This window comes from Antechinus flavipes, chromosome 1 (genome assembly GCF_016432865.1).
Source record: "Antechinus flavipes isolate AdamAnt ecotype Samford, QLD, Australia chromosome 1, AdamAnt_v2, whole genome shotgun sequence".
Lineage (NCBI taxonomy): Eukaryota > Metazoa > Chordata > Mammalia > Dasyuromorphia > Dasyuridae > Antechinus > Antechinus flavipes.
In genome coordinates, this window is record NC_067398.1 from 718050842 (window position 1) to 718071835 (window position 20994).

Sequence of the window (20994 nt, forward strand, 5' to 3'; positions counted from 1 at the left end):
TTTGCTCACTCTCGTGATTATTAATATCTCATTGTAACCTATAAGTAGATAAATTTTTACCTGCTAATTTGTTATTAAAGTTATCAGTAAGAGATCCCAGGGGACACTCTGGTATACTATTTACACTTTGCATCAGTGAAATGGGGTGTTTTTTCCTCAACCAAATTAAAAACAAAACAAAAGTAACGCCTCCCATCCCCAGTACCCAGCTCTCCTAATCCGAAGCGTACCCTGCCACCCTTCCCAGAGTCACAATTCACCAGAGAAAACAGACGCTCGGACGGCTGGAGGCACATGGCAGGTCCTCTTTACTTCTACCATCTTTGGAGGGTTTACTTTCCCTTGCTAACTCAACTTAGGCAGAGTTGGGCACGGGACTTTGTCACCCCAACTCCTTACAAAATGGTAGTGGGCATTTAGGGTTGTGGGACTGCTCCCCCCCAAGATAATGATCCCCTCCAGACTTGCCTGCCCCTTCTGTATGACTCTGTTCATTTCCTACTGGGGCCTTCCTCCATTTCCCTTGACGTGACTTACGTGCTGTAGACTATACAGACCGTCTGACCATGAGTCATCTCTTATTCTGCACAGATGGCTGCCCATCTCTTTGGATCACACATCTCCTTGATGGATCCCTTGTCAGTCTATCGTTGGCTATAAAAACATTTTTGATTCAGTACCATTGCCTTATGGGTAAAAGGTCTTAACGTGGGATTTGGAAATTTGCTTTTTAACTGTTTTGATAACTATTTCAGTAGAATTGGTTTCTTTAGTAATCCTGTGTATTTTATGTATTTGCAAATGTGATTCTGAGAAGGGGCTCGTGGGTTTCTCCAGATTCACAAGGGAGTCTAGCCCTAGCAGAGATGAAGAAGCCCTGCTTTATGGGGAAAACCAGGAAGCAGACTGACGGAAGCTAGACAAGTCCAACTTATATACCAAGATCAGCTCAAATGGGTCCATGGTTTAGACATGATGATCATATAAACAAATTAGAGAGGAACATGGGGAAAATGACCTGTCAGAGCTATAATAAGAGAAGAGTTTATTTCTTGTTTTTTAAAAAAAATTTAAATTTAATTTTCATTTTCCAGTTTATGATCAAGCAAGAGATAAGATCATGGGAGGTAAAATGGACAATTTTGATAGTGTGGAATTAGTGAATTTTTGCACAAACAATACAAATGGTGCCAAAATTAGGAAGGAAATGGGACACAGGGAAAAAATTTTTATAGCAAGCTTCTGATAAAGGCCTCATTTCTCAAATATATAGGAAACTGAGCCAAATTTATAAAAAATGAGCCATTTCCTAATTGATTTGGTTAAAGGACACACACAGCTTTCAGAAGAAACCAAAACTATCTGCAGTTCTATTAAAAAAAAAGCTCTCAATCACTGTTGATTAGGGAAATGCAAATTAAAACAACTCTGAGATACCACCTTATACCCATCAGATTGGCTGACATGACAGCAAAGAAAAATGACAAATGCTGGAGATGTGGGAAACCAGGGACATGAATGCACAGTGGGTGGAGCGTCCTGGCTGGCCGGCCAAAACTTAAGAGAGGGCAAAGGTAACGTGTAAGGGCACACCTCGGGTCTGTAGGTTGGAGTATGTTCCAAAAGCCGAGGTATACCTGAGAAGAGGGAGGTGGAGCTCAGAAACGTGGGTGACTGGGAAAGGACCAGCCTCCAGTGTGCTGCAAAGGCCGCTCTCTCATTTGTGACACTTTGGGGGGTCCTGAGGAGGATCACTCTTGCTGCCACTGGAGTTGCTCTAGATGAGGAGGGATTGCCCAGGGTGCTAGTCAAGAGCGCTGCGATCCTTGAAAGAGTCTTCTCTAAAGATCTATTTCAGGCAAGACTAGAATTCTTGTCTTGATAAGTCAAGGCCTGGTGAGGCCTTAAAGGATGCTTTGCTTAAGATCAATGAAATGGGGGCATTTTTTCCTCAACCAAAATTTTTAAAAAACAAACAAAACTAGCTTTTCTTTTTTTCTCCCTTTGCATCTTACTCTTTTTTCAAAATAAGTTATTAACGCCTTTTGTTTTTACATCTGCATTTCCCATTGGGTTCTGCCTCTCATCCTTTCCCCAAAGAACCATCCTTTATAATAAAAAATCTAAAGAGGGGGAAAAGTTGAGGAAAATGAAAATGCCTCTTGAAGAGCTCAGAGGAGGAGAGCTGTGTCTGACTCTGGTGGCCTCTGCTATGGGGCCAGACTCGGGGTTTGGCAGCCCTCTGGCTCGGCTCTGGTGGTGCTGTTGTTCCCATTTCTGTAGAGGCCGGAGTGGTGGCCGCGGTTTGTCCTGGCTCCGCTTACTTCCCTCTGTATCAGTTCCCAGCGAGCTTTTCCACCCTCCTCCACCCGGTTTCTGGCAGCTTCCCGTATCCCAGCTTGTTTAGCCATTCCCAGACAAAGGGCCTCTGCCTGGTTCCTAGGCCTCTACTGCAGCCGAGTGTTGCTGTGGACGTCGGGAGGCCGGGAGGCCTTTCTTTCTGCTCTCTTGCTGAGATACTGGCCTCACCTCCACATCTTATTGGTTAACGTTGTGTCTCGAGAGCGCGCTGACATTCGCAGTGGTCGTGGATTTTCTGCTTTAAAGTGCCACTCTCTCCCTACAGATCAGCCTTTCAGGACCCACAAGTCGGCATAATCTTTGAGTGGGTGCGTTTCTTAGTAAAATGCCACTTAATCCTGCCCTTTGATGTCTCAGGCCGTTGGCACCCATTCAATTTCAGTTTGAAACAGAGAAAAGGAAAGATTAACTTAATGTCAAGGATCCGACCCACCTCCGGGGTCCTGCAGGCGCCTCTTGTGGGGCAGGGGAGGCCGCCGTTTTCTGGAGGGATCTGAGCCCAGGTCATGGAGCCGATGGACACGGAGTGCTGTGACACCGAGCTCCTTCCTGTCGGCTGGAGGAGTGGGAAGGAGGGGAGTCATCTCCGTCCTTGGGCCGCGGTGAGGAAAGACTCACCTCATTTGGGTGAGGAAAGACGTGTGTTAGGTCGTTCCAAGCGTCCGTTGCTTCGTGGAGGAGCGTGTCAAGTCGTTCCAAGAAAGCCGCGGGCATGTTTTCTCTGGGGAAATGACTGTATATTATTCCAGCTCCGAGCGTCTCGGTGAGAAGGTGACTAATCAGCTGTGAGAGTCGCGGTCTTGGCCGCCATGATCACAGGGCCTGATAGGTTTTAGAAGTCGCTGCCATTTGGCGGCCAATCTGAGGCCGGGACTTTTTGTTTTGCTTTTTCAGAGCAGGCATCGAGTCCTTGAGAAGGAAGCCAGGCCCGGGGCCGTTCCTGTTTGGCCTTGCTGGCCTGGCGAGCCCTCTCCCCCGAGCCCCCCCACTCGAATGGGAAGCTCTGGAGGAAGCCCGCCCGCAGGCATGACTTCATGAGAGGGAGCGGGCACTGGGTGTTGGCGTGAGTCCTTTCTTGTTCACGTTTCCCAGGGGAAGCTAATCTTCAGAAACACAGAACCTCTGGAGACCAATAAAGCGGACGCGAGGAGAAGCAAAAGGGTTTCATTGTTGAACCATGAAATAGAGTTTGTTTTTATTGCTTCTCTTTTATCCTTCAGGAAGGCCCAGGCTTGAACAGCTGCGATGTGTTGTTATCTCGCACCCCTGCCTTTGCCTTTCCCTCCATTGTTTCTGCTGCCTTTTTATCCCGGCCACTGCTGACAAGTTAAATGGGCTTCGTGTTTCATGTGCTCACCTCCTGTTCCCTCAGAGACAGCAGCGCTGCCGAGCGAGCATCCCCCCCGAGGACGGCGGCTCCGGCTGGGAGCCGAGCTTTGTGTCCCTTCCCTGCTCGGCTCTCTCTGGTTTCTGAGAAAAAGCCTGTTTTCCTGGTTGGGCATTCGTTAGGTGTATACTGATACATAGGTTTCTCGAGCTGAAAAGCAGCCTGGGAGAGCATCTGGTCCAACTCTTTGTCTTTCGGCACTAACTGTCATCCAGTAAAATCCAGTAAAACGACTGTTTGTCCTGCATCTGCCCCCGTTGTGCCCTGGGAAGCTTTCGCCCTCCTCTTTCACAACCTCCTGAGGCCCTTCCCCTCGGACTTGGGTGGGCTGCACTGTAACTCCCAGGATGCCCGGGTGATATTTTTCACAGGCATTCGGTGGCTGGTTTCAGCCACGGGGGTCCTTGTGCTCTCACCACTTGTGCTCAGGCCCCGGTTGGTGACTGGCTACCTCCTGTGGGTGCTCCTTGGGGCCTGTTTCTTTGTCTCCTTTGAGGCTGCTCCTGGTGCTTAGTTTACGTGCCATCCACAACGTCTTCCTTATGTCTAGTCAAAGCTGTTCATGGCCAAAAGGAGGCTCCTGGATGGTTCAGGGAATGGAGCACTTGGCCTGCAAGACATGGGTTCAAATCTGCCTTCAGAGCCTGACTAGCTGTGTGATCCTGAGCAACTCAAGTAACCCTTAATCCACTGGAGAAGGAAATGGTCAACTACCTCACAGGCTTTGCCGAGAAAACCCTATGGATAGCATTGGTGTGCTGTGATCCACCGGGTTGTGAAGAATCAGACACTGAACTGAGTCCCACCATCAACAGGTTGTTATCCAAGATGGTTATGTCTTGGTCGGGATCATCTATGATAAAACCTCAGGAATTGTTTTGTTTGACTGTTTATTCTTGTCCCCAGGGTTTTCTTTTTCTTTTCTCAGTAAAGGGAGGGTAAGAGAAAGGAAGAAGAAATTTTAATAAAAATGAAAAAAAAAAAAAAGCTATTGCCAAGAAGGAAAAATGAACACTTAGGAAATGACCCTTGTTAATGCGGGCTAGTTGGAGAGAGAGCTAGGGCAAATCTTTGTTCTTTTAGTCTGAGTAAATGAACATTTTCAAGAAAATAATTATTTTTAATTAATTTCAAGAAACACTTATTAAATGTGTAGGATGGGCAGCCCCATGCTCATTAATGAGAACATGCAGACAAAAAAGAAATATTTAATGCTCTCTAAGAAGCTTACATTAAGTATAGGAGTGTGTATATTTGAAGGTAGAACATGTCGATAGAGAATCAAAAGCAAACTATCTTGGGTCATTTCCAAATTGGGAAGGCAGTACTAGGAATCAAGGAATTCAGACACGTCAGAATGCTAGTGCCAAAAAAAAGCAGGAGGTGGGTAGCAGTGTCTCTACTGGGTCTTTATCCCAAAGGGAGCATAAAAGACGGAAAAGGGTCCACATGTGCAAAATGTTTGTAGCAGCTCTTTTTGTAGTGGCCAAGAAGGAAATTGAGGGAATGCTCCTCACCTGGAAATGGCTGAATAAGTCACGGCATATGAATGTAATGGAATATTATTATTCTATGAGAACTGATGAGCAGGCTGATTTCAGAAAAGCCTAGAAAGATACCCACAAACTGATGCTAAATGAAGTGAGGAGAACCAGGAGAACATTGTACACAATGAGATTATGTGATCAACTCTGATAGACGTGACTCTTTTCAACAGTGAGGGGATTCAAGGCAATTCCAATTTTTTTTTTCATGACTATTTTTATTTTTATTTTTTAAAATAACTTTTTATTGACAAAATCCATGCCAGGGTAATTTTTTACAACATTATCCCTTGCATTCACTTCTGTTCCGGTTTTTCCCCTCCCTCCCTCCACCCCCTCCCCCAGATGGCAAGCAGTCCTTTACAAGTTGAATAGGTTACAGTATATCCTGGATACAATATATGTGTGCAGGACTGAACAGTTCTCTTGTTGCACAGGGAGAATTGGATTCAGAAAGTAGAAATAACCCGGGAAGAGAAACAAAAATGCAAGCAGTTTATATTCATTTCCCAGTGTTCTTTCTTTGGGTGTAGCTGCTTCTGTCCATCTTTGATCAATTAAGGCTCTCTTTATCGAAGAGATCCACTTCCATCAGAATACATCCTCATACAGTATCACTGTTGAGGTATATAATGATCTCCTGGTTCTGCTCATTTCACTCAGCATCAGTTCATGTCAGTCTTGCCAAGCCTCTCTATATTCATCCCGCTGGTCATTCCTTACAGAACAATAATATTCCATAACGTTCATATACCACAATTTACCCAGCCATTCTCCAATGGATGGACATCCATTCATTTTCCAGCTTCTAGCCACTACAAACAGGCTGCAAGGCAGTTCCAATTGACTTGGGATGGAAAGTGCCATCTGCATCCAGAGGAGAGCCATGGAAACTGAATATGGATCAAAATATAGCATTTTCACCTTTGGGGGGGATTGTTTGCTTTGGGGGGATTTTTTTTCCTTTCTCCTGTGTTTTCCTCCTTTGATCTGATTTTTCTTATACAGCTGACAAATACGGAAATATGTTTAAAAGAATTGTACATATTTAATCTGTATCAGATTGCTTACTGTTTTAGGGAGGGAGAAAATTTTGGAACATAAAGCTTTACAAAAATGAAAAATAAAATACTGTTGGAAAAAAAATCAGGAGGTGGGCCTCTGAGTAGGCCAAATTGGATGAAATATAAAGTATGAAGATGCGTGATATGTCACTTATGACAGGCTGGAGTCTTTAAAGTCAGGTAGAAGACTATTTTGTGTTTGGTTCTAGAGGTGATAGGGAGCCATTGGAGCTTCTTGAGGAGGGGAATAATATGAACAGCTAAATATTTTACGAATATCACTTTGACACTCGTGTAGAATGGAGGGAGGCCTTGGTTAGGAGGTGACAAGGGTCAGATCTAGGATGCTTGTGCTGTGAATGGAGAGAAGGGGAGGTGGCAGGTAGAGACAAATATAGAAATAGAATTGACAAGACTTATTGGAATAGGAATCGTGTGTGTGAAGGAGAGTGATAAGTTGAGAGTAACCCAAATTGTGGACCTGGGTGAGTGGCAGAGTCATGGTGGTCATAATGAAAATACAAATTCACATCAGTTTTTGAGATTTCCTCTGTGGACGTTCTGTCCTTGTCTGAGTTTGTGTTTTGGTCTTTCCTGTCACCATAGTAGTTTTCTATGGTCAAGGGTCTTTTCTGTTTCTTGTTCATTTTCTTTCCTTTTCTTTTGATATTTCCTTTTTTTTTTTTAAAGCTTTTAAGGTCAAGCTCTGCTCTTGGACTAGAAGTCCCAGCCTTCCTTTGAACCTCTGAGCTACGCCTTTGAGCACAGAGGCCCCTTGTGTTTGCAGGGGAAAGGGGGTAGTTTTGCCTACTCTTTTCAGGAAACAGTCTGGTTTCCCACAGTTTGCCTTCTGAGCTGGAACTAGAAGTTCCCCTACTGTTTTACTCCTCTATTGAGTCAGTACTGAAGGTGCTGATTTGCTATGATTAAGACCCTGTCACTGGCTTTTCCACAATCTATCTGAGCTGGGCCGAACATCTTTTTCACCCCAGCAAGACTGACCTTTTTTGAAGTTCTTTCAGTCCATCTTGAGCTGGAGAGTAGGTTTCATTCCATCGGATTCTATTCAAAGTTTTGATTTCATGTGGTTTTTGAGGAGTGGTCATAATAAAAATAACAAATTTAGGGAGAGGGGTGGATTTGAGGAGAAAAATAATGAATTTGTTTTGGAGATGTTGAGCTTGAATATCTCAAAAGATAAAATATTTTTAAAAATCTAGTGTTTAAAAAAAGCATAAAATTCCTTTATGTGCCTTAATTCATTTCTCTGATCATGCTGGATAAGTAAGGACTAGACCAGTCCCTTCTGATGTCTCCATATGGTAGACCCAAGCTTTCCCAGGCTGATAAAAAGGTCTGGTGAAACCTCTCTGCACCTCTCCAAGGTAGGCCAGGCTGTTCCTGATAGGACCCAGTATAACCTCTCCTCACCTCTCCAAGGTAGGCCAGGCTGTTCCTGATAGGACCCAGTATAACCTCTCCTCACCTCTCCAAGGTAGGCCAGGCTGTTCCTGATAGGACCCAGTATAACCTCTCCTCACCTCTCCAAGGTAGGCCAGGCTGTTCCTGATAGGACCCAGTATAACCTCTACTCACCTCTCCAAGGTAGGTCAGGTCACCTTTGATAAGGGCGGGCCTTTCTCTGGGTCCTCTCTTGGAAATGGCTGCATAAGTCATGGTATATGAATGTAATGGAATATTATTATTCTGTAAGAAGTGATGATCCATTTCCACTCCTGCTGTGTAGCACTCGAGTCTCGGCTCCTCTGTAGTTTTCAGCTGCAGTCCGGTGTTTCTTTGGGGGGGAGAGAGCCCTGGCGGGAGGTGAGGCTTGGGGCCGGCTTCCAAGCCCCCGCTGGTGCTCTCTGTCTCTGCTGCTCTGTCATGATGCCATTTCTCTTTCTCCTCCCCTGTAGATCCTCGACGAAATCTCTGAACACGGCATTCGCATTTATCAGTTGCCCGATGCAGACTCTGACGAAGATGAGGAGTTCAAAGAACAAACCAGAGACCTGAAGGTGGGTTTGTCTTTGACTCTTGGTGGGGGTTTTTGTGGACCGTATTTACCGGCTTCTACGTGACCAAATCACGGCCGTGAATCGAGGGATTTTATTCTTTGAAGACCTGGTTCGGGAAGAAAATGGATGAATTCATGGTAAAATCCATAGGCTTTTATGGCGTGGCATGAGTAGGTGTGGCGTGGCTTGTCTTATTCTCCCTTTGGGTGCTGGCCCAGGAGAGGTTTAGAAAATAACCACTATTTCTAGGGGCCTCAGATCCTGGCTCTGCCATTTCCTTCCTGGGTGAACTCAGACAGGTGATTACAGGGCTACCGGCCTTACTTTTGCTCATCTGTAAAATGAGGTTCACCAGATGATTCTCGATCTTTGGGCTTGACTTTGTGCTTCTCTCGTGAGAAGCACAAAAAACTCAGTGTGGTAGCACAGTTTCAGGATGATTATCCTCATTTCATATTAAGGAAATGGAGACTCAGAAATCTGGAACTGGAAGGGACAATGTCCTCTTCGATAAAACCAGAATTCCCAAGAAGTTAAAGGAAGACAAGTTAAGTGGGAATTTGTGCCCAGGTTCTCCACAGGTTGGCCTTCAGTATCTCGTCCTTGGGACTCTGTGATGGCGGCGGCAGCAGGTTGAGCCTCCCTCTCTTCCATCAGCTCCCCTGTGCTTTTTTTGATATTTATTTTTTAAAATTTTGAGTTCCAGATTTTCTCCTCTTCCTTCTCCTGATAAGGCCAGCTGTTTGATACAGAGCCCAACGTGCAAAGCATATTTCCATATTAGCCATGTTGTGAAAGGAAAAAACAGACTAAAAAGACCCCGTCTCCCTCCCCCCCCCCAAAAAAAAAAAAAACAAACAAGAAAAATAAGGAAAGTTTAAAAAGTCTGCTCCAATCCACATTCAAAGGGCAGTTCTTTTTCTGAAGGCTGATCGCATTTTTCATCAAAAGTCCTTTGATCATTGTGTTGATCAGAACATCTACATCATTCTCCTGCTTCTGCTCACTTCAGTCTGCATCAGTTCATGTAAATCTGTTCAGGTCTTTCCTGCTCATCATTTGTTATAGCACCGGAGTGTTCCGTCACAGTCACGTACCACCGCGTGTGCAGCCATTCCCCAGGACATGGGGAATCCAGCCAAACCAGCCAAAACGCTGCTAGACATAGTTTTGTAAATCTAGGTCCTTTTCCTTTTGATTTTTTAAATCTCTTTGGGATATAGACCCAAATATATATAGATATATATAGATATAGATAGAGTGGTATTACTTTGTCAAGGGATATATCCAGTTTTATAACTCTTTGGGCACAGTCGCAAATTGTTCTCTATAATGATTGCATCAGTTCACAACTCCCTCAACAGGGCATTGTTGTCTGGATTTTTCCACATTTTCTCTAGCATTTGCCATTTTCCCTTTCTGTCTTATTATTCAATATGCTTGATGTGAGGTAGAACGTAAGAGTTGTTTTTTTTTTTTTTATTTTTTCAATAACTTGTTATTGCCAGAACCCATGCCAGGGTAATTTTTTACAGCATTATCCCTTGCACTCGCTTCTGTTCCGATTTTTCCCCTCCCTCCCTCCACCCCTCCCTCAGATGGCAAGCAGCCCTTTATATGTTAAATAGGTTACAGTATATCCTAGATACAATATATGTGTGCAGAACCGAACAGTTCTCTTGTTGCACAGGGAGAATTGGATTCAGAAGGTAGAAATAACCCGGGAAGAAAAACAAAAATGCAAACAGTTTATATTCATCTCCCAGTGTTCTTTCTTTGGGTGTAGCTGCTTCTGTCCATCCTTGATCAATTGAAACTGAGTTAGCTCTCTTTAGCGAAGAGATCCACTTCCATCAAAATACATCCTCAAAAGTATCATTGTAGAGGTATCTAATGATCTCCGGTTCTGCGTAAGAGTTGTTTTAATTTGCATTTCCTTACTCATTGATTTAGAGCATGTTTTCATATGACTATATATGTATATATGGCTATCTATAGCTTTGATTTCTTCTGCAAACTGCCCGTCCATATCCTTGGATCATTTGTCAATCGGGAAATGATTATTTTCTTATAGATTTGACACAGTTCTTGGGAAAGGCCTTATTTCTCAAATATACAAAGAAACTTGCTATAAAAATTGTCCCCTCTGTCCTCCCACCACCCAGTTTTCTGCTTTCCTTCTAATCTTGGCTGCATGGATTGGCTGGGAAATTCCAGAGCACTTTAACAAACATTATTTGATGTGACGATCATTTTATTCTCCCCTTGAGAAGTAGTGGCAATCGTTGGAGCCCCGAGTAGTGGTGATTGTTGGAGCCCCCAAGAAGGGGGTGATTGTTGGAGCCCCCCGAGAAGTAGGGGTGATCGTTGGAACCCCCAAGAAGTAGTGGTTATCTATGAGCACCAGCTCGTAGATTAAGCAGCTGAGGCTCAGTGAGCGTGGCTACTCACTCAGTGAAGGTCGCAGGCTGAGAAGGGAGCCCATCCCTCCTGATTGGTTGACTGGAACACTCCCCATGTCACTGGGGCCTATTTTCCTGAAGCGGGGCCATAATAAAGAGAGGCTCATTCAGAAACCCTCGGCGTGTTTGCAGCGAAGGTTTGAAAACCCTGAGCATGGTATTGAGGCATGTGTACTCGTGGAGCCAGAAGAGGGAGCAGGGCGGTCCTGCCGGGCGCCTGCAGGAAGAGAAGGCCCCGCTGGGCAGGTGGAGAGCGTTTCTCTGCCCAAGCAGTGGGGACAGTGAGCGCCTCTCATTCTGTCGAAACCCAGTTTTTAGGCTTGGATTTTGTTCTCTGGGCCTCAGGGGTCACCAGGCACACTAGTGCTTTTCTCAAGCTGGGATTCCTTGGAGCCACTGAGGCTGGATGACCCAATTTCCCAAGGTCCTTTGGTGATGGCTGATTGTGGGCGGTGTGGATGGAGTGACCCGGCTTTGGCTGTTTCCCAAGACTCCCCTCCTTTCCACTTAGCTCTGATACCAGCTTGGCTGTGAAGCTGGAAGGGTTAGAGCCCCAGAGCCAAACATCAGCCAGGACGCCCTTCTGGGCAGCAGGGGCAGGCAGAGTGACCCCCTGGGAGGCTCCTGCTCTCAGTCCCTTACATCAGGTAGCACTAACTGCCTTGTATAAGATTCGCTCCTTCCTTTTTAATATTGGCCATGGCCCTTCCCTAGTGCCTGGTTGGGGGATGGGGGGGAAGGTTTCTTTAAGGACCCTGCTGGCTCTCAGGGCCCTCAGCCTGTGATCAAACAGGGGCAGCTTTTGTGCCTTGCTTCCTGTGCCCTTCTGTCCATCCCTGTGGAGGATCCGGCCGCCGGGCCAGAGGCCTTCTCTGCATCTGCCACCGGTGTCCCCTCTCCTGGCCTTGTCGGGCCTGCCCTGAGCGACAGCACTTCTGCGATTGCTCGTGCTGCAGCCTCCCGGCCAGCTTGGCCCCCGCTGCTTCCTGGCTTTTCCCGAGCCCAGCTCAGTCCTCTCTTGGCTATTGATCCCTGTGATTCTGCCCTCTCTGGGGACTTTGCCTTTATTCTTCCCCTTCTCTTGCTCACAGCTTCAGTCTCTGTCAGCCGACTTCCCTCTTCTGCCTACAAGCCTTGGGTTATTGCTTACTGTGTGCCAAGTGCTGTGCCAGGCCCTGAGGGCGCTAATACAGGAGTGAGAGCATCCCTGTCTCCGAGCAACTTAGTCAGTCTGTGATCTCAGAAAAGTAAATGAGGATGGATGAGAGAGACAGACAGAGACAGAGAGAGAGAGAGAGAGACAGAGAGACAGAGACACAGTGAGAGAGAGTGTGTGTGTGTGTGTGTGTGTGTGTGTGTGTGTGTGTTGGGCAGGAAAAGGACAACTTAGGACAAATGTTTGGTTGGTTGTTGCCCTTCGTTTTCGAAGAGGACCAAGATGACGTCACTATGTCAGAGTCGAGTCACGGCCTGTCCGACCTGGATCAGACCAGAGTGAGCTCGGATGCTCCGCCACAGGTCGGACACAGATAGTCCCTATGAACATTTGGGGCGGCTTCTCTGATTTTGCGCATTTAGCGTTTTCTTTGAGCTCCTTCAGCTCTGGGACATGGGGAGACCTCTCTGGAAGGAGGCGCGTTTGTGCCGATCCTGCAGGGAGCTCGGGGGCATGTCACGTGCAGGTGATGGGCAGCCAGGCAGTAAGTGCCACTAAAAGCTGCCTCCTACAGGAGGTCTGTGCCTCTCGGTGCCGCCTCGCATTCATTATTTCCTATTTATCCCCCGTCAGCTCCCGGTGTGCGTTTGTGTGTTGTCTCCCCCTTAGGGTGAGAACTCTCTGAAGGCAGGGATGCAGGGTGTGAACTCTCTGAAGGCAGGGATGCCTCGTGCTGCTTTTTCATATCCCCAGCACTTGGCACAATGCCTGGCGCACAGTAGGCGCTTCATAAGTTTATTAGTTGATTGAATGTGGAACGGGTAAGGGGCCAGTGTGTCACCCGGAGAGGTCAGCGGCAGCCGGATGTGCCGGACAGACAGGTGTGTGTTTTGTCCCGGTGGCTCTGGGGATCCGCTGAGGACCGACACGGTCTGGTGGGACTGACCGATCCGCTCCGATTCCCTCGGCAGCTTGTGGAAGGGCAGGATAGAGGGACCCGCTGGGGCCGGCTTTTGAAACGGTGACAGCTTGGATGGGCGCTGCTGGAAACAAGAGACAGAGGAGAGATGTGGAGGAGGAGACAGCCGGGGGAGGGGGCAGCGGGGAGGAAGGGAGGGCAGGGCGAGGGAACATCCTTGCTGCAAAGCTGGGTGGCCGGAAGAACGCTAGTAGCCCTCATGACAGTTGGGAAGGCCCGAGTCTCCTCCATCCTTAGACTGCCTTGACCGCTCCATTTCCTCTCAACCCATTGTGCCCTCTTTCTTTTCCCTCTCAGAGCCAATTGTTCAGTTGAGCATCCTCTCATTTTCTTTAGGTCCTTTTTTCCTTTTGATCTCAACACTTGGCCCCCTTCCCTGCTATATCCTCTGGCTTTTTTATTCCTCCTATTTTGCCTTGCCTGGCTGCTCCTCCCATTCCCCTGATGGATCTCTTGTCCAGTCTCTTATCTAAAATGATCTTTCTTCAAGATATGCAGCCCTTGGTCACCTGGCCTTTACTTAAAGACCTTCAGTGAAGGGACTGGTGGACTTACTGCTGCCAGCCAAGAAAACCCAGGAGGATTATGGACATTTCAGAGTTTTAGCCAACTTCCTTAACAAGCTCGGGGGCCAGGATGCTGGAGTAAAGACCCAGCATTCGGTCAAAAGCTGCATATGGGCACAGAACTGCCAACCAGTGCCAGCTACACCCGGTGCCTTCTCAGTGAGTAGGAAAAGGGTGGGAAGGAGAGAATTTGGAACTCCAAACAAAAAAAAAAGTTTAAAATAAATCAATAATATTTTTAAAGATAAAATTAAAATATAGTCATAAAATTTAGGCTAAAAAGAAGCAGCAGCTTATTAAAATTTGTCTCTTTGCCACGCCCACCTCTCATTCTGTCCTCGTAGAGTACAGGTGATGCTCCTTAGTGACTTAGAGGCAGCTTTTATATCCTCTAGCTGGGAATATAAATATAAACATATATAATAAATCTAATAAGACCCTAGCTGGTGTTATTCCTTGACCAGCCACGCCCAGCTCTTTCACCCGATTCCTGGGTGAGTTTCCCTCACTACCCTGGCTGGGCTGCCTCTGTTTCTCAACCTGGGGCTTGTGAATTTGATGACATACAACATTTTGAAAGTTGTGTTCCAGTATAATTGGTTTTCTGGAAACTCCTCAGTATTTCATGGCGGGCACTAAAAGTCTCCTTCACTGAGAAGTGACCGGATTTCACCAGCCTCACCGGCCCAGGGTCTCCAAGAGGTTAAGACTGTGAGATTAGCCTGTTTGTCTCGCTCTCGTTTGTATATAGTTGTTTTCTGTTGTTTCCCCTTCAGAATTGTGAGCTCCAAGAGGGTGGCGACCGCTTTTTCCTCTCTCTGTGTTCCTAGCTTAGCCCGGTGCCTGGCACACAGTAAGCACTTAAAATGCCTTTCAGCTTAGCCACGTCCTTCCTAAAACGTGGTGCCTTGAATGGAACACCGTGGAGCTGCTTTGGTCTGCCCAGGGCACGGGCCAGGAGCCCCGGCACCTCCTTATTCCTGGAAGCTGTGCCCCAGATGGCATCAGCCGTGGCCTCGTGAGCTCCCGCCCAGCCCTGCCTTCCCATTGTGTCCTGGGAAAGTTCCTTCGTTCTGACTCTCTCAGTCTCCTTTGGACTGGTCGCCCTGGCCCGGCGCATACAGTAGGCACTTAATGCTCGTTGGCTTTTTGGTGTGTTGGATCATCCTTAGTCTCTGTCTCTGACTAACCTCTATCTTGGGTCCTTTTTGTTTCTTTTTTACATTTGTTCTCTTGGCAATCTTAGGATCTCTCATAGGAAGCTTATTTGTCACACACACATATGTGTAATTTGTCACCTTCATATGTATAATTTTCCAATTCAAATATTCCTCCCAAAATCTAGGCCATTTTTTAGCTATATCTATGTCTGTCTGTCTGTCTAACCATCTGTCCTTGGGCTGAACTACCTGGATTTCCTCTTAGAATCTTAACTGCAACATGAGCAAAACAAAAACGATTTCCCACTTTCTAAACTAGGCCGTTTGCTGTTGTTGATAATGATAATGGTTCCCATTTGTAGAGTACTTTAAGCTTTTGTGAAGTCCTTTATAAATATCTCATTTTATCCCCACAACTCTCATGATGTGAGGGCTGTTATCAGCCCCATTTTACAGGGAAGGAAACTGAGGCAAACAGTGCAATGACTTGGCCAGAGTCAGGAAGTGCTTGGAAATGTCTGAGTCCAGTGCTCTGGCCTCTGTGCCTCCAGGAGCCTCATTTCTTCTGAGGAGATTTTCGTGCCGGTCACGCAGCTTCAGGCCGGGCAGAAGGATCCTTCTGGCTTTGCTGCCCTTTCTTCCGGAGGCCCTTGCCGTCTGGCACATCCTCACCTGGCCGGCCCTTGGCGCTGCTGCAGCAGCTCCCTCAGGCCTCCGGCCCTTTCTGCCCTCGCTTAGTGGCCGAAGCATCTTCCCCCGGCCCAGGCTGGCCGGCACCTCTCTTGCTCGGGAGCCTGCAGAGGAGCCTTCTGGCCTTATGGTCAGTCACAGAGTCCCCCTCCTGTCAGTCTGACCCCGGCCATGTCCACATATTAGAGCCTTGGTTTGGATCTTGCCTTTGGATGCTTTCTTCCTGGGTGACCCTGGACAAGTCACTTCTCTGTGCCTCAGTTTGCTCTTCTGTAAAAGGGGGTTGAACTCCGTTCCTTCTGCCTGCAACTCATTTCCTGTTGGCTTCCTTCCCGAGGCTGCACTTTCTGTTTCTGGTCCTTTCGCTGGCGGCTCCTGTGCCTGCGGTGCGCCCCATCCCTGCCTCCTCCTCCCCCAGAACCTTCTTGGCCTTCTCTCCCTCCTGCCCAGCAGACGCTTGGGGCCGCTTAGCTTCGCCTTCTGTTCAAGGGAACATGAGCTCCTCGAGGACAGGGACCAGTTTCCTTCTTGTCTGCCCAGGGCCTGTGCTCTTTGTTGAACCAAAAAAGATGGCAGCCGGTTACAGGTAGAGAGTTCTGGGCTCCAGCCTCAGCCCGGCCACTCGCGCCTCTCAGGGCCCTGAGCTCCTGCATCCTTCTCTCTACGACGAGGGACCGAGGCTCCGTCCAGCCTGAATCTGACCAGCTTGGACACTTGTGTGAGAGCAGCTCACGGAAGGGCCACAGGTTCCCAGTCTTCCGGCCTCTCGTCTCGCTCACCGTCTGGCTGGAGCCAGGTTCCTGGGGGCATTGACTGCCTTCCCCTCATGGGGTTCTCCCATAATACTCTTTTGTTGTTGTTCATTCATTTCAGTCACGTCCAACTCCTTATGATCTCAATTGGGATTTTTTGGCAGAGACCCTGGAGGGGTCGGCCATTTTCTTCACCAGCTCATTTTACAGATGAGGAGATGGAGGCAAGCAGGGTGACGTGACTTGTCCAGGGTCATACAACTAATAAGGGTCTGGGGCCCGAACTCGGGAGCTTTCTGGACTGCAGGCCTGGCACCCTGTCCATTAGGGCGTCATCTATGATCCCCATTCTACAGTTTAATGACAGGAAACTGTTATTTTGACATTTCCCTTGGCCATTTGTCCCCGACACTCCTTACTCACTTGGGTTCTGGCATATGGATTTTCACTGGCCTTTCCTGAGCGTGCTTTCCTCTGTTAAAACTGTTGTTAGAGTATCTGCGAGCTCCTGTGCTGCCTAATGTTTTTCTATTTTAAAATCGAAATTGATTCGTGTAACTTCTAAATAACTCACCTTTTACAGTCGAAATTTATCTTTTAACATTAGTGGATTTGAATCCACAGACCTGCCCTGGAACCCTGGCTGAGCTGCCTTCTCTGGACCTCATTTTCGTCCTCTGTAAAGAGGCTCGATCAGGGTTGTCAGACGTACAGCCTGTGGCCCCCAACATCTGAGTGTGGCCGGAGCCACATGAAAATATCCGTGGGAGATATTTTAACACCACGGATAATGACTAAAACAAGTCAGTAGGTGGGGATCCTCGAGGGTGATTGAGTGACCTCCATTTCTAGTAGAATCTGACCTTACTGGGCTAGGGATCTCATAGGTCCCATCTGACCGAGGCCTTCAGATACGCCCAGTGCAGATGACCCTCAGAACTGATTTGGATTTTTCCCTTCTTTTAGGCCAGCATCCCGTTTGCTGTTATTGGCTCTAACCAACTCATTGAGGTCAAAGGGAAAAAGATCCGAGGCCGCCTGTACCCTTGGGGTGTGGTGGAGGTGGAGAACCCGGAACACAACGACTTCCTGAAGCTGCGCACTATGTTGGTGTAAGTAAGACGGCCCCCAAGGCGAGTTGGGTTTTTGGGGGTGAACATTTTCTTTGAGGGGCCTTTGAAACATTAGGTCTCCCTTTTTTTTTACCGTGATGTCTGGTGGGTGTTTTTCCCTTCCACATGTGTAAGAAGGAAAGTCACTTAATTATAGGAAGGAGGAGTAAGTCCTGACGAGACGGTTGCAGGCTCCTGGAGGGCAGCCGGGCTGAGGTTTCCCATGATCCAGCATCATTGTTGGGGGTCCCGGCTGGTGGTTGCCAAAGTTTTGTTCTTCCCGGTGGGAGAAGGAGCCAGGCAAGGCACTGAAGAAGGAAGGCCGTGCCGTGGGTGAGAGGGAACCGATGAGAGCATTAAAAAAAATTTTAATAGCATTTTCCCCCCAATTATATGTAAAGATAATTTTCAAAATTCATTTTTCGAAAGATTTTGAGTTCCAATGTCCCCCCTCCCCAAGAGGGTAAGCCGGCCGATTCTGGTTAGACACGTGCAGGTCGGAAACATGTATTTCCACATTAGTCAGAATTAGAAACAGAACCAAAGGAAAAACGCGAAAAAGCCCAAAAAGCAAAGGGAGTCTGTTTGCTCTGCGTTCGGACCCTTCTTTCTGTGGATGTGGAGGGCGTGCTCCACGAGGAGTCCTGGGGAATTGTGGGAAGGCCTTCTAAGCGAGAACGGTGAGAATCTCCTCTGAGAGGGAGAACACCTTTCCCAGCATCGCCGGCTGAGAGATGGGAGTATGGACGAACTTTTGGGGTCTCTGTATATGTGGAAAGAGGCTTCATTAAGTAGACACGTCTAGCGGGCCCGGGGGGTGGCGCCAGTGGGAGAGGCCCCCGGGCCTGGGCCCCTCTTGGGACCTTGGTTTCCTCTTCTGGACGAGGGAGGGGCCCAGGTGAGATGATCCGCCCTCCTGTTGGGCACCAGTGGGCTCTGAGAGCGCTCTGATTCTGGGAAGGCCGCAGTCGTGGGCGGAAGGGGAGATGCCCCCGAAGGTCACCTCCCTTGGTCTGACTCTGCTTCCACCTGCCCGGGAGAAAAGCTGGGAGACCGTGCTCCCGTGGGTGGGAAGGGAGCACGCCCAGCGCTTCTGGGAAGCACACTGTGACCCTCTGCTGCCCTCTAGTGGTGGCCCGAGGACACGCCAGCTGCTGTTACCGACCTGCCCTGGCAGAATGGTTGAGGAGCCATGGGGTCCTCCCTTTACAGAAGGGGAAACTAAGGCACCAGGAGGGGAAGGAAGCAGCATGTAGAAGTGATTCCGGTGCTCCGCTCACTGCTGCAGGGAGCACTGGATGGGGGAGCACTGAGATGGGGGAGCACTGGGATGGGGGAGCACTGGATGGGGGAGCACTGGGATGGGGGAGCACTGGATGGGAGAGCACTGGGATACAGTGCTGCCTCTGCGTCCGTCTGAAAGGGAGGACTTTGGGCAGGCCTAGCAAGGCTGCTCACTTCCGAACTTAGTTTGGTGACTCAGAGCCCGGGTCTCGGTTTGCTGGCCCAGGATGAGGGGCTGCAGGGGGTGAGAGCTCGCGAGCCCCTTTCAGGGCCGATCGTCTGCTTTTGGCAGCAGCTTTTTACCCAGCTCTCCTCCGGTTCCAGGGACCTGGGCCGCAGCGGTCACACCCTGTTGGAATCTTTACAAACCGCCGACTCATTAGAGTTGATAGATTATTGATCTGCTCTGACAAGAAGATGTTTTGGGCCAGAACCTGACACAAGGCACTAAGTAGAACTAATCGATACAAGGCTTGTGTTCACACCTTTATTCATTGGAGTTCCCACGTTTGGGAAATTTCAGGGTTTAGTATGAGATAGCGGAATTCTCACCTCCCTTGAAGCTCTTTGGGCCAGAGAGCACTATGGGAGAAACCCATAATCCCACTCTCTCAGAAGACTCATATAAGCCAGTGAAGAGGGATTCATTCCGGGATGTTTTTCCACTTGGCTGCTGGTGGCGGAAGGAGAATTCTCAGAGGAAGAAGCTACGAGTCGAGAGTTGAGCAGAAGATTGAGAAGGCTCTCTCAGAGGCACAACCAGATTCATCTTCATCTCACAGCGCTGTGGGGGCTGGGCTCCTGCACTTCCCCCACTGAGACCAAGCTGGTCTGAAAGACTCGCCAGAAAGCTGCCGAGCTCCAGGCAAGGAGACAAGAGATCCGTTCCGTCTTTGTGCTGGCTGGAGGCTGAAGAAAGCAGAGGCAGAGGCTGAAGGACAAAACCCTAGGATTTGGCGACCTTCGGAGGGAGCCCTTGGAACCGAGCAGAGAGAGGCCTCTAAGAATCTAGCTCTCCGGGCCCAAGGAAAGAGACAAGACTTGGAAGGAGAGATAAACGTTTGTATTTTTACTTGCAGCTGCTGCATTTGGGGTAATTATTGATCCGAACTGATACTAAGGCTGCCTCCAGAAAACCTCCCCGAGAAACCTGCACCTCTCCCAGAGAGAGCTATTCTACTTATTTTAAAGAACAAAAATACCCACAACACCCGTGGGGCTCGGCAGATGGGCCGAACCAGGCTGAGGGTAACCAGTGGGCCCCAGACCTGTCAGCGAGAGGGGAATATCCAAGGTTCCCCCGGGGAGTGGGTGGATGAGGATACTTGGTGGCTGAGGGGGCGCTGTGGTGGCCTTGCAGCTTGGTGGACCCCGGAGCCCCCTGGGCCCGGGACCATCCCCGAGGCTGAGGCCGATGAGGCTGCAGCCCTGCCTTACGGGCAAGCGAGGCTGGACAGCTCCGGGAGTCCCTGAGGAGGAGCTGTGGGAGAGGCTCATAACCGGGGCCCGTGGGGGGGAAGGGCTTCTAGGAGACGTCGGTGTGGCCGGTGTCAGTGAGACCTCCTGCTTTAGCCTGCTGCGAGGGCGAGGGGCTGGGGGCCGAGGGTCGGGCCTGCGCCCCGGAGTAGCTGAGGCCTCGGCAGGACTCGGCAGGAGTGCTCCCGGCGGCAGTGCAGCCTCAGCCAGGACTGCGGCTTGATCCCCTCCCCCATGCTGACCCGGCCGGGCTGGACCGAGGGCCCGATGGAGGAAAGAAGTTTGTGGGCCCCAGAGCCGGCCCAGCTTCCGCAGCCTTCCCAGGCCCCCGGGCTCTAGGACCCGGCTTCCTGTCCCTTTTCCCTCCTTCCCAGCTCCGCGTCCCAGCCCTGCTTCAAGCCCCCAGCCAAGGCTGAGGCCGGGCGTCTCAGACAAAAAAGTCCTTGAGAGGCCCCTCGGGTGGTAGTGCAGGCCCCCCCCTCCCCCTCCCGGTCTCTCCCAGGGTCTTGTAAAGGGGCTTCCTGCCGGGAGCAGGGAGAGGCTCTTGTAAAAATGGGGATTTGGACCGAGTCCTGAGAAGGCTTGGAGAGAGAACCTGGGGCGGGGGCAGCAAGTGCCGAGATGGATGGTTGGGAGATGGGGGGTGAGGGGCAGGAGATGGGGGGTGAGGGGCGGGAGATGGAGGGTGAGGGGCGGGAGATGGGGGGTGAGGGGCGGGAGATGGGGGGTGAGGGGCGGGAGATGGAGGGCGAGGGGCGGGAGATGGGGGGTGAGGGGCGGGAGATGGGGGGTGAGGGGCGGGAGATGGGGGGTGAGGGGCGGGAGATGGGCACACGGTCGCCCACATCACTTTCAGGACTTTGGACCTTGGACTGGGGATGACCATGTGGGCAGAGAGACGGGCGCGCACCTGAGGGATGCTGGGAGAGGGGGCAGAGCGGACGGGCCCGGCTGGGGCGGCCCTGGGGTTTCCAGTGCCCTCC

At 49.4% G+C, this 20994-nt stretch overlaps 1 protein-coding gene across 2 annotated transcripts in view; it reads left to right on the top strand.

Annotated features, from left to right (window-relative positions):
* LOC127545738 (septin-2) overlaps positions 1 to 20994 on the top strand; it is a 108703-nt gene that overhangs the window by 34974 nt on the left and 52735 nt on the right. For both annotated transcript variants that reach the window (XM_051973207.1, XM_051973206.1), the window contains exons 8-9: positions 8273 to 8374; positions 17106 to 17251. In XM_051973207.1, the coding sequence (XP_051829167.1) occupies positions 8273 to 8374; positions 17106 to 17251 (248 nt within the window). The remainder of the gene's footprint in view (positions 1 to 8272; positions 8375 to 17105; positions 17252 to 20994) is intronic.